General features: G+C 46.1%; 1 protein-coding gene across 2 annotated transcripts in view; it reads right to left on the bottom strand.

The window, feature by feature from the left end:
• The window catches only part of GALNT10 (polypeptide N-acetylgalactosaminyltransferase 10), a 226,527-nt gene that overhangs the window by 108,960 nt on the left and 103,582 nt on the right, over window positions 1–13,985 (bottom strand). For both annotated transcript variants that reach the window (XM_030834194.3, XM_030834195.3), the window contains 2 exons: window positions 5,712–5,814; window positions 2,961–3,099 (listed from right to left, as the gene is read on the bottom strand). In XM_030834194.3, the coding sequence (XP_030690054.2) occupies window positions 2,961–3,099; window positions 5,712–5,814 (242 nt within the window). The remainder of the gene's footprint in view (window positions 1–2,960; window positions 3,100–5,711; window positions 5,815–13,985) is intronic.

The following is a 13,985-nucleotide window of genomic DNA, read 5'->3' as shown; positions in this document are numbered from 1 at the left end:
ATCTGTAAAGTGATGGGAAAGTAAATGATTTCTTTTGGTGAAGATATCATAGGTGCTTCGTTGTCTACAGTCATAACTGAAGGGAACACCAGATTTCAGTGAGAGGTTCATGAAAAGAAAAATGCAATGTTGTTCTCATCCAAGTTTACAGACCCTCCTGAATTCTATTCACAGACCTATCTGTGGGTCCAAGGACGCCTTCCTTGATTATGAAGACCTTTCTTCTTCTGGACTGTCGGGAGAGAGCACTGCACTGGGAGACAAAAGGGTTTGTTCCCCGCCCCTTGCTCTCCCTCTAACAGCTGGGAGACTCGCCCCTTTAGTTGTTAAGGCAAAGCACCGTCTTGCTTAGTCCTATCCCGCAGAGGCTGGTGTCGGGTGGGGGTGTCCCCTGGGGTTCCAAAGCACCCTGTGCCTACTCCCTCACTGGTTCTCACCTGTGGGGTAATGACCTGCTCCTGCCATCCACCCCCTGCTCTTGCCCAAAGCAGCAATAATGGCTCATTTATCATTGTGTTCCTGGTATTCAGCACAGGGCTTGGTACACAGAAGACCATGAATATACATTTACTGGACGAACAGATGAATGAATGGATGAAAGCATCTCTCTCTCACTGTAAAAATATTCCTTATTTCACACCAGCAGTTCTCAACCCTGGCTATATGCGAGAATCACGTTCTGAGATTTCAGAAGATCCTCAGACCCAGGCTATCCCTCCAGAGATTCAGACTCCAGTGGCTGGGGTAGGGGCCCGGCTTTTGTATTTTTTTAAAACCACCCCAGGTATAGCCAGAGTTGAGAACTTACAGAACCACAGAGCAGTAGCTGAGGTAAGAGAATAATGCTCCCAGATGAAACTTCTTTCCCAGACTTAGAAAGATGAAATTAGTGCAGAATTCTGAACTCTGCGAGGGGCTAAACATACAAATTGAGTTTCTGACCCTCAAAGTCGGGTCACGGTTCTGAATCCAACAACATCAGTAATATCTGAACTACATTCTCAGGCTTAGGTGAAAAAAATCCCGGGCTTGACAGTGAAGACCATGAAACGAAGAGCAAACGCCCGAGCAAGCCCTGCAAGGCCCTCGCTCCCTCCTCTCGCTGCAAGAAATCCTTGCGAACTGGGCCCCGTCCTGGGCAAGCAGCACACCTTCCGGCTGGGGATTCCTAGCTGTGTGCTTTCCTCATCTACAAAGTGGAGATGATAATAAAAACGCCAACCTCAAAGTACTATTACAGGAACTGAAAGATTTAAGCGGGCAGGAAGCGTTTTGTAAGTAGCCACACATGCTGTCGCGATTCTTTATTATTACATTCTACCAACTGAGTCCTTATAGGTGGAAAGACCTTATGACTTAGGGATTCTAGGTCAGACTCCCTGCATGTAAATTCTAGCGCCACCTCTTACCAGCTGTATCATCTCACGGTAACTATTTAACTTTTTTTTTTTTGGCCTCAATTCCTTATCTGTAAAATGGTGATAATAAAGGTACCTATCTCATAGGGTTTTTGGAAGGTTTGGCTGAATTAATGTACTTAAAGTACCCTTGGTTCTGGGGCTGGTAGATGCAAACTATTACATTTAGAATGGATAAACAACAAGGTCCTACTGTAGAGCACAGGGAACTCTATTCAATATCCTGTGATAAACCATAATGGAAAAGAATATTAAAAAAGAATGTATACATAAAACTTCAGCTTTGCATTGGAATCCCCTGGAGGGCTTGTTAAAACACGGACGGCTGGGCCCCTGTGCAGAGCTTTTGATTCAGTAGACCTGGGCTGAGATCCAGCAGTTTGCATGTCTAACAAGCTCTTAGGTGATGCTGCTGTTGCTGGCCTGGGAACCACACTCTGAGAACAGCTGGCTTAGAATAATGCTTGGCATACAGTAAGTACCTAATAAGTGTTAGCTTTTATTATCTTTTCCCGGCTTCTAATTTCTTAGTCCCTGAGCGAAACAGTTTATGCTCTACTTCTACTCAGTACTGCCTTCGTGAAGAAACAATTTTGAAATCTTCTGCTTGCAGTGGTTCCCAAAGTGTGACCCCACAAACATCATGCGGGAGCTTACTTGTAATGAAGTTCTTGGGCCCCGACCCAGATCTACTGAATCAGGGATTATTGGCGTGAGGCTCAAGGTCCTGTGTTCGAACTAACAGCCCTCCAGGTGATTCTAATGCACAGCAACTTTAAGAGATACCCCTCTGCTAGAAAATCACCATGACTACTACAGTACTCCTATTAAAAAGGGGAGGCAGGATGGCTTAAGATCCAGAGTATAGTTTTTGGTTGAACTGTAGCTCAAGAACTGGCTCAGCTTCTTAGTGTGGCCCTACATGAGTTATAATACCCCTCTAAGCCTCAGTTTCCTCATCTGTAAAAATGGGCATCATCACAGGACCTACATCACAAGGACCTGAGACAATGCAAATGAAGTGCCTGACACACGCTACCTGTTCAAAGAATGTTAGCTACCACTGTTATCTTTAAAATCATTATGATATGTCCTCTCTCAAAGTGAGTTGAGATAGCTTATAACCAACATATAGATGTACAGGTGCACAGGATAGCTAAAATAAAGATTAAAAAAAATTAAAATGTCACACAAAGAAGGTGGAGAAAGGGAGGGTTGAAATGGCTGCTGCAACTGTCTTGCAAATTGAGGTCTGGACTTCCCTGTGGGCTAGAGTCAAAAAAGGAAATACAGAGGTCATGGTTTCCGCTGGTTGAAAAGAGGAAGGAGACCAGCTCTTTTGGAGAGACAATATTGTCCCTCGGCCACACCAGTTCTAAATTCTAGGAGAATCTGATCACACGAACCTGTGCACGAAGGCCCTGGGTAACAGGAGGAAATCTCCTCCAGCAGTGCTTTATGTACCTTTTTCTTTAATTAATTCTCAACAAGAGCCCAGGGCAAAATCCTTAGATCCCAGAAGATGAGAGATGTTATACTCACTTTGGGTGCCGAATATCAGGGAGAGAGCGATTCAGGGAGACTTTATCACTGACGTAAATGTTAAATCCATTTTCTCGGTATGCCTGATCCACTCTTTCAGCATCGGTCATGGGGAAGGGCCTCCCTTGTTCTCCGTTTCCTAGGAGCAAAGAGCAAAGTCAGTGTTGCCAATTAAATGGAGTGGGGAAGGGAAGATGAAAAATATGGTTAAATCACCAAGATAGAACTTTACACTTGATATACAGTGTTCCTCCAGATTTTGCAGGGCTAAAGAGGTGAGGGGAATGAGACTCAGCCATGGGCGTATCATGCACTTCAGACCTGTTCTCATCTAATGTCCCCAGCAAAGTTGTCAGGGTAGGCATACGAGACCTCATTCTATAGACAGATAAACCAGGACGCAGAAAGGCTATAAAACCAGGTCTCTGGGCTCCAAAGCCCATGCTTCCCCCACTCTGCCAGGAGCCCCAAACATCCCTGACCCTGAAGTCTGATCACCTGGACGAGAGGCCAGGTCACTTGCCTATAAGCTGATCAACCTTGGGCCAGTACTACCTCTCTGAACTGTAGCTTGTTCCTGTCTGGTACCCACACCACGCTGAGAAAGTCAAATGAGAGGTTGCATACATGAAAGCTTTCTGTAAACTATGAACCCTATTAACCATGTGAGGAAATACTATGATTACTCTCCAGGCAAGGCAAGCTTTATATATAAATCAAAATTGCCACAAATGATAAAAGATGTTTTGATTTTTTTTTAAGCCAGCAAACAAATTAAGATTTGCCTAGCCTAGGCCTGGATTGCCTGAAAAGTGTTGTTTTGAGCAATGGATTTGGGTGGATCCAGTACCAGTTTTCCTCTCTCTTTACAATCCATCTGGGGAAAGAGTCCCTGATGCTCTAGGAAATTACTCTCTGGGTTCCCAGGGTGCAGATGGTACGTGGGAATGTCCCCCAACCCCTGCAAGCATAGCCCAAGCATCTGCCATTGGCAAGGGTCTGGAAGAAAGGGTAATAAAAGTCAGCTGATTCAACATCACCTCATCTTCTGGAGCCCACGGACTGAGCAACACCCCATTTACTTTGCAAAGTAAATGTTGACATCAGCTTGATGAGAAGGTGCAAGCAAAGAGGGGAGCCCAGGGGTAGTGTCTACTCCAATCCAGCCCAACGAGAGAGAGGACTCCGCCACCTGTAACTTGCATTGCTCTGTGATAAGACACTGCTGGCCAGTGCCCAGCACAGATCCTGCAAGGGACACAAATGTAATAGGCAGAAAAAGAAGAGCAGAAGCATCTGTCCAGGCGGGGAGGGAAGCTTCGGGAAGGCAGTGCAGGGGAGTGACTCAGAGTTCAGGCCCTGGAGCTGGGCAGAGTGGAGTTTGAAGCCCGCCCTGCTGCTCCCAGCTGTGTCATCTCAGGAGCGCCTTTAGCCTTTCTACGTCTTGAGTTTTGCCTTTTGTATTCCCTGGGATGAGAAGGTTCGATGTGATGATTAAGGAGGGTTATGATTAAGGGTTATTATTACTCTCAATAATGTCGCCACTGCTTACACTTTTCTGGCTAGTTAGCCCAATGTTCCAATAATTCCGGTATAACTGCCTGGAAAATTAGCTATTTTCAAATGTTTCCTTTCTTAAGGAAACATTTTAAATGTTTAAAATTAAAAAAAAATTTTAAAACATTTTAAATCCCCTTCATTTTAAATCACTGGCATATAGAAAAATGCATGTCCTGTCTTCGCTTTCCGTGACCATCAGTTGTTACATCAGCTCTATTCAGAGCCTTACTGTCATCTGGTTTTGTCATAGTATAATTAAAAAAAAAAAAAAAATCAATAGTGGTGGGTACCCCTGAGATGAAAATGAATAAAATACAATCCCTTATATTTCTACGGTGCTTTCCAGTATTGTAAATTGTACTTTGCTTGTCACCTTCACAACAACACCCTGAGGTTATCAAAGTACGAAGCATGAGCCCCGCTGACAGAGGGGGAAACCGAGGCTCCAGGAGATGGAATTTATCTGATGGTCACATGGCTGGTAGGTGGTATCTGAGCTGCTCTCCTGGCTCCTAGCCCAGGCTCTCTTGAGATGACTCGCCACAGAAATTATGTGGCGAGTCACCCCACCCCTTCCCAACTCTGCAGTGTAACAGGAACAGTTCCAAAGGCTAATTAGGCAAAGAAAACTTCAGCTGAAGCCCACTAGATTCATTCAACCTTGTGGCTATGGTGCTGGGTAGGGATCAACTCAGCCCTCTAGACCTGAGTTCAAGTCCCAAGCCTGCCTCTTTCTCACTGTGTGACTATAGGCAAATTACCCCACCTCTCTGAGCTCCAGGTCCCTTCTCATCAAATGTGCTACAAAGGTTCGTGAGGAGTTTCACCAACAAAAGTGTGGACCTTGGGCCTTGTTCACCATACGCGTTCAATAAGTGTTGGCTCTTATGATTACTGCTCCTCATTTTAGTGGTAAAATATCTTCGAGGAGGGAGACATTTTCTATCACCATAGAGGTAGCAGGGCAAAGTCGCGAAGGCAGTGGATCTGGTGGTGTGAGTGGAGAAAGGGGTCAGCTAACAGGTGAAGCGGGGGATCCCAGGAACCAGGGGAAGGATGACGGCAAACGGATAGGGAGTCAACAGGAGGTCCAGATACCCCTGTTAAACACACACATTCGCGCACACACATACACATGCGCGTGCGCAAACACTCGCCAGGGGACCGTCCAAGGATGCTCTGCTCTCGTACCTACACGTTGAGCATCCCTCTTGATGGCTTCTTTGTCGTGCCAGTCCTTCAGCTTCTGCCCATCTCCCAAGAAAAAGGTCTTCTTTTGCTGATTGTGTGAGCCCTTATAAAAAGACAAAAACTGTGAGATAGAAGAAAAGGGGAAATAAGTTTAATAACAGAGACCCAGAAATTACACTGCCTAAGGGAGCTTTCAGTATTGATTGAATGTCTGTCATCATTGGTTCATTTATTAATATCCTCAGTATAGCTTTGTTAGTCCTGCTCCGTGCCAGCCAGGTGTGCAAAGTTCAGAAAGATGACACACAGTGTCCATCCTCCTGGAACTTACAAACCCGTGGCAGAGAAAACAGATGGACAGACATTCCTTTCATGGAAGAGAGAAAGAGGTAGGTGTGATGCTGTCCAACAGAAATATAACATGAGCCACCTAGGTGAGCTGCATATGTAACTTTACATTTTCTAGTATTCACATTTAAAAAAAATTTTTTTTTTTTTTTTTGGCAGTATGCGGGCCTCTCACTGTTGTGGCCTCTCCCGTGGCAGAGCACAGGCTCCGGACGCGCAGGCTCAGCGGCCATGGCTCACGGGCCCAGCCGCTCCGCGGCATGTGGGATCCTCCTGGACCGGGGCACAAACCTGTGTCCCCTGCATCGGCAGGCAGACTCTCAACCACTGCGCCACCAGGGAAGCCCTAAAAATGTTTTTAGAAACAGGTGAAGTGAGGGACTTCCCTGGTGGTCCAGTGGTTAAGACTCCATGCTCCAGGGCTTCCCTGGTGGCGCAGTGGTTGAGAGTCCGCCTGCCGATGTAGAGGACGCGGGTTCGTGCCCCGGTGCAGGAAGATCCCACATGCCGCGGAGCGGCTGGGCCCATGAGCCGTGGCCGCTGAACCTGCACATCCGGAGCCTGTGCTCCGCAACGGGAGAGGCCACAGCAGGGAGAGGCCCGCGCACCGCAAAAAAAAAAAAAAAAAAAAAAAAAAAGACTCCATGCTCCCAATGCAGGGGGCCCGGGTTTGATTCCTGGTCAGGGAACTAGATCCCGCATGAAGAAACTAAAGATCCCACGTGCCGCAACCAAGACCCGGCACAACCAAATTAAAAAAAAAAAGGTGAAGTGAGTTTTGATGATACATTTCATTTAGCTCCATATACTCCATCTAAAGTAGTATCATTTCAACACACAGTGGAAAAAAGTGTTGAGGCATTCTACATTCTTTCTTTTTTTTTGGACTAAGTCTTCAAAATCCAGTGTGTGTATTTCACACTTGTGTTCATCTCCATTCAGCCTCATTCCAAGTGCTCAAGAGCCATAGGTGGCTAGCGGCTCCATACTAGACAGGGCAGAAGCAGTGAATTTTGGGCGAGAGGTCTGGAGAAAGTGCTAGGGGACTTCGCTTCTGCCTGGGAGAACTGGGGAAGGTTTTATGGACATGGGTGCCTTTGGATTGGGCTTCAGATAAGCGAAATGAGAGGCAGGCAGAGCACGTCGCCTGGGCATAGCCTTCCAGGTGCAGGTGGAGCACGGCAGGGCTGGGCTGGGCCCGAGGAGCACAGAGCACAGGAAGAGAAGTCGGGTCTTGGTCATCTCTGCAGTCCCAAAGAAGGCCCAGTCCCAAAGAGGGGGAACAGTTGTCAAGTGTGTGTGGAAGGTCTGAACAAGCACTTAGATGGCTGAAAGAAAACAGGAATATATAGTCGCCAGGGGCTGGGAGAGGAAGGCATTTATTTTGTGTTCCGGAAGGTGAGTCCATGCTGGTGGGCCAATTAGGAAGCAGTTCCCCTAATTAAAGGAGGCCGCATTCCAGTGTCTGGGGTCATCAGAAGGTGTCAGATGCTTTCCCACGCCAAGAGTCGAGTCTAAGGACTTGGCCCCAGGGCTCAGTAAGAGTCTTCCCAAGGTAACACTGCTCCACACGGCTGTTTAAATACCTGTGTTCACCTACATGAGAACAGCTTTCCACCTCACCTTGCCCATTAAAAACCCCAGACACCTGTTCTCGTCACTGTGGCATGCAGAATCCACTAGTCCTATTTCTTATATAATTAACTAAGCCCTGAATGCGTGGTGTGCTGGAACATTAGCACTAACAAGAAGCCACTGGAATAAAACCATCCCCACGCCTGTTTATTAAGGCTCTGGCTGATTCTCGCGTTAGCAGATTTTCCACAACGGCTCTAATGATAATGACAATCCTTGGCATTCCCTCTCCTACAGACCCCTCTGAGTTGCAAGAAGAAAACTCTGAAAGTGGGCCTGCCAGATGTTGTGGTCAGAGAGGGAAAGAAAACTCCAAAAACAAAGGCCATGTGCCTGCAAACAGTTCTCGGGGGCTTAGAAATCACAGGAGCTGAGCTGGAAGTTCCTTCAGCAGGTTTCAACTGTGGTGAGCTACATTTCTACAGGAGACCCTTCAGTGCTGCCTTGGGAAGGTGGAGGCTGAGAGTAACAGCTTGACTCCCCTCCTTCAATCAGACCCGCAATGCATCTGTCTGTTTTTTATACCGGAGTTCTATGTGGGATTTCATTTTTAAAAGGACCTCTGCTAAAAACAAACTGACAATCAAGTCTCCAAACAAGTGAACACATATACTTGGAAACTGAGCTGAGGACACTGCCCTATTTCACAAACAGGGAAACTGAATCTTGGAATGGGTCAGGGACCTACCCGAAGTAAGTATTCTACCTCTAGATGTCAGGATTGGTCGGTCAAGAGCTGGTGAGCAATCTTTCCTCCAGCCCTCCCTCCCAATTCCTTCTCCCTCTTCTGCTACACAAAGACTGGGAACTTCCACTGACGACGTTAGGTCACTGGTGGACCTAAAGAGGTTCTGCAAAGCGCGGCTGCCTTAATGGAAGGAACCAATCTAAAGTGGTTCTCAAAACGTGAACCAGGAGCATCCACACCGGTTGGGAACTTGTTAGAAATGCAGATTCCCGAGCCCTGCCCAGGAAGTAGCAGCAGCAACTCTGGGGGTGGGGCCTGGCAATCTGGGTTTTAATAAGTCCTCCAAGAGATTGTGATGCACACTCCCGTTTGAGAACTACTGGTCTAGAACGAAGGAGGCCATAATCCTGCCTCCTCTGTGCTGGTCAGGCTACACCTGGGCTATTGTATCCAAGCCGGGCAGATATTCATCATCAATGGTCACAAAAACCTTAGATGTGATCACTGGCAAACACAATCTGCTGGCTTCTGAGGATCTTTTTTTTTTTTTTTAACTGCCAGCATGAAAAAAATGGAGGGATTTCTTATTGTTTTATCAAGATTCATTGGCTTCTCCTGAAAACTCAAAAGACACGTCAGTGCTCTGACCGAGCTGGGCCAGCACATGGCTCTCCACTTTGCCACAGTCCCCCGCCACTCCTTACTGCATTTCACCTGGCTCTCATCTCTCACTTGTCTTACTTTCCTGGCCCCAGGGAGTTTGCAACAGGCTGCCACATACAGGTATGTATGAGGAAGATTAGAAACTGTGTTGTAGGAGGACTGGGAGATGGGAAGCTGTGGGGGACACAGGAGCATCTGTCTTGTTCTCTGAGGCCCTGAGGCTAGCGTGAGTGCCAAGGGCAGAACTTACTGAATGATTGAGGGATTAGTTTAAGATAGAGAAGAAATTCTAAAAGTTGGACTGGTATTAGGGTGAAACAGGGGCACTTGGAAGAAGCTAGAGGAGGCCAGGAATAGGATGCTCTCCTGTTCATCAGGATGTGAAGGAGGGGACTCAAGTGTGGGGTTAGGGCTAGCGCTTCTCGAACTTTCCTGTGCAGTACAATCACGTGGGGATCTTGTTAAACATGGATTCTGACATAGGAGGTCTGGGGCTGGGCCTAAGACTCTGCATTTCTGAAAAGCTCCCAGGGGATGGCTGATGCTGCTGATGTGCGAAAAACACTTTGAGTAGCAAGGGTGAGGCGACATTTACAAGGACATTTCAAGAGTCTAGGAGTCCAGAAAGGACACTGTTTCCTCCATATGTTTGTGAAAGTCTTCTCACACTGCTGGGAACAGGGCACGGGGTTGAATCCCACAGTTGTGACCGCATAGAGGTAAACTCCCTTGAATGAACAGTGAATTGCTGAACCAACAGGGTAGAGAATTAAGATTCCAAAGTTCTGGGAGTTTCACACTTAACAGCTTCTACCACCTCATTGCCTTTGCCTTAATGACGCATGTCCCTCTGGAATGATCTGCAGAGGTGGCCTGTTTTAGGTGGTCTCAGTAGATCTTATTCCCTCCCTAAACTAAGAGGACTTCGGAGCTTGCTGCCATAGGGACTTCTGCATGTCTAAACATGTCACTGGGGGGGTCCTCAAATAACCAAGCTACGCAGCTGCTCAGAAACAATTAGTCCACCTGTCTCCTATCTTACAGGTGGGGAAACTGATGTCCAAAGAGGCCAAGCTACCCAACCAAGGCCACATAAGCAGGCCAGAGAATAAGAGCTATGTTCTTTGACTCCCACGCTGGGTTTTAGTGGAGAGAGCCCTTGTAGTGTGGTCTTGGACAAGCTACAAGAGTCACAGGCACCTCGATTTTCCTACCTGGAAAATAGAGACAGCACTACCTGCCCAAAAGGTACTTTCAGATCAACCAAGAAAAATCACAAACTGTGTTATCGGGAGCACTTTCAGAGTTTACACATCAATGTGGGTACCAACTCCTTTAGGATTTTAAGAATCTACTGTAAATTGACATCTCATCAAATCACCTTGATACAGGACTCAAATTTTACTATACAAGTTAAAAAGATTTCCAATAATAGGTCTGAGCTTTTGGTCAGAAAAGGAGTTGGTTTTGATACTAAAACCACTGAGCATTCAGAGCCCAAAGGGCCCTTAGAATCCTATCCAGAAACCTTTATGAAAATTTTGATCAGAAGTCTCTGACATCCACCCATGGAAGCCCCACAGATACATCATTCCAGTTATTGCCAAATATTTATCGAGATCTACTCTGTGCCAGGCACTGGGGATACAGGCATGACAACACAGATCCCTTGTAGATGCTAATGGCTTTATAGCCAGATCAGTCTCTCTCAAAGGATGGTTCTTGGGAGACCTGAGCTCTCATCATAGATACAAATGCCTGGACCCCACCCTGAACCTATGAAATCAACATATCTGGGCGTAGGAGGCCAGGAAAATGTCGTTAAACACATTCCCCATGTGATTCACAATAAAGGTGGAAAACCACTTGTCAAAATCCAGCTGTCTCGCTTGCAGATACGAAATCTGCAGCTAACAGAGTAGAAGAGACTTGCCCAAAATCCCATAGTTTGTCAGCCCCAAAGACCAAACCAGATCTGGCTGTTCTCTCCCTGGGTTAGACTGTGAGCTCCTTGAAGGCAGGGGCACATCTGTTTTGAGCTGTCACTTTGTATTCCTAGGTCAATACCTTAGGCCCTTAGTAAATACCAGGTGAATGACTGAATGAATGATGGCTCATTAATGGGGCAGGAAGTCTAGTTGGATGATTCAGAGCATTCTGATTCCAGAGACGGAAAAACTTAGGTTTTACTTCCTGGGCAGGTGGACCCCAGTTTCCTTGACTGATAAATAGGGAAAACTATCAGAATAACCTGCAGGTTAACCTGCACCTGAGGGGATGAACTGAACTCCTCTATACAACGCATCAAGCTCAGTGTCTGGCACAAAGTTAGGCCCCTTCGGTAAAGGAGTGCAACTATTAATACGTTATTTTTGGAGAAGGATTATGATCTGGTGTATGTGATGGTCATGTTTGGGGGAAAAGGAGAGAGATGGGAATCTAATAATAAAACTGGGAGCCCTGCAGAAGGACCTATTGAACACCTGAGCCAATTCAACCGGCTATTGCTGGTAACAGGATTTAGAGAGTTTCCTCATTAACAGCAGGTTATGTGCCCACATGGAAATTCGCTGTTCTTGAGGAAAGAAGAAAGTCCTTAGTTAATAGTGGCATTGTACGACAGAAACAAATGCCACAGACCTTTCGCAACAAGAAAAACATGAACAATGCTTCTCAAAAGACAGCAATTCTTATGCAATGGCAATCACTTCATGTTATGCAAAAAAGCATGTCTGGGTTTCAATCCAGAGGTAATTTTAAGTTTCTTTAATTCTGCAGACTCACAGATTTGTCTATAAAAGCCGTGATTATTTTCCTTCAGCAACCATCTTCTGCTACTTTCCTTTCCCTCTGTTCCCAGATGTCCTTTTGCTACAGGAAGCAGAGAGGCTGGAAAGGAGCACAGGGCAAGGGAGGTGAGGGAGAGTGTAGGGAGAAGGCTGGCAGAATGATGGGGGAAATCACATTAAACAGTAAATTGGAAATGGATTCTGACTGGCTGCTCTAAATAACTGCTTCTGGTATCTGCATGCTTTTACTTAACATTCCACTGAAAGAATCAATTAGTGTTCAGACACACACACACACACAAACAAATGGAATTTTAATCTTTTGTTTAATCACTATTTAGCGTGCCTGGCATCCTTTGGAGGGAAGGAAGAAAGGTGGCGAAGTGAGCCAACTGTATTCTGCCCAAGGAGAAAGGTCTGTTAAAGCACATACTCTAATCCCAGCGCTGCCGACTCGGCAACTACCGCTCAGAGAGGACACTTGTGTCTCTGGCTGAGCTGTCTAGTGTCTTCAAAACAATGGAAAAAGGGCTGTATGTTCAAAAACGGCAATGCGGAAAGGATAACTGAGCAGGGCATCTGCTTCATCCAGGGTCCGAGGACTATAACGGATTAGATTCTGCTGCAAATTTTAGGATAGCTTCCCTGCCCCCAACCCTCCTGTCAAATAACCCTACAAAGGCGCTGGAATGATTTTGCTTTGAGGCTTAAATGACTCCATGTAATTCCAAACATTTGTTTATCTGCTAAGTAGATTGTTCTAATAACCTTCATACACACACACTCACACACAGAGACAACACAGCAAAGCATTCTCTTCAAGGCTGTCTTCAAGGTTATCCTTCAAAGAGGGCCAGGGAGGACTTAATTTAGCCAAAAGCATAAAGTTACTTTAATTTAAGCAAGGGAGTTTGGACAACTGATAAATGTACTTTCTTCATGAGTTCTGAGGACATAAGCTGAATTGTTTTATTTCTTCATTCACCTCATAAAAGAGGATGATTCCACTGAGGAATTAAGGACCTACTATGTCCAAAGAGCTGTGGAGGAAATAAAGAAAAATAAGATAATTCTTAGCCTCAACAAACAGCATGGATATAAGAAAGGAAAAAACACACAACACTGTGTGTGCCTTGAAAGTTGTACAGATGAATTCTAAAGGTATTTACAAGAGCCAAAGGTTAAATTCTACTTAAGACCATCAGGGAAAAATTCCTGCAGAAGCAAGGTCTTTGACAGCTGCCTGAAAGGATGGGTAGGATTTTGACTGGTAGCCACGGGGGGATGGAGCCCAGTTGGAGGGGAAGCATGTGCAAAGAGATGGAGGTTAGAAAGTAAGGGACCTGTTTCCTTGGTGGCAAGGAGACTGATTTGGCTGGGGTGAGCGGGATGCAACAGAGAGTCAGGAACAAGGAGGCCAGGAAGTCTGGACCAGAATCTGAGGGCCTTACATTTGAGCTGTTTGGCAGGTGGGAGCCACAAAAGGTCTTTGAGCAAGGAACAGGCTGCAGTAGAGGTCCAAGAACAAAATGTTACTACCTATCCACCTGTAATTAATCTCAGAGTCCCCCTCTTCCTGGGATAGATGCAGAGAGAAACACGATTTTGTTTTCATTCAGAAGCAATGTACCCTCATTGTAGGCTGAGGCTCACTCACCACCATTCCAGAAGTCAGACTGAAATGAGCTGACCTAAGCCCAGCCCTCACCTGGCAGGCCGCTGTTCTGAGAAAACCTACCTTCCAATACAACCAGGACCAAGCAGTATGAGAAAACAATTGCCCCTAAAGGGCACTGTTTATGAATGGACAGAGACACTATAACCCAGCAACCACAAGACTGACGAAGTCGGCCGGGCCCACGTCAGGCAAGTCCTGCCGTTCCACCCAGTAATCAGACGTGTCAATTTTCCTCGCTCCAATAACCCTGTGGTCTCAACACCAGGATGTTGGCATCTGAAATCTCTTCCCTAAGCGGGTAAGGTCATTCACAAATAGGAACCCTTGTTTAAAAAGGCTGACGCTGTGCTTCCAAGGGCAGAAGCAACCCACTAGTCCAATTCACCCTTTTGTTTTGTACAGATGGCTCTAGAAAAGGTCATTTGCTACATACAGTGTGAAAGCTCATTAAAAGACTTTTTAAACAGAGAGAG

Source organism: Globicephala melas, chromosome 3 (genome assembly GCF_963455315.2).
Source record: "Globicephala melas chromosome 3, mGloMel1.2, whole genome shotgun sequence".
Classification (NCBI taxonomy): domain Eukaryota; kingdom Metazoa; phylum Chordata; class Mammalia; order Artiodactyla; family Delphinidae; genus Globicephala; species Globicephala melas.
The sequence above is the reverse complement of the archived record's forward strand: the minus strand, read 5'-3'. Positions and strand labels throughout refer to the sequence as shown.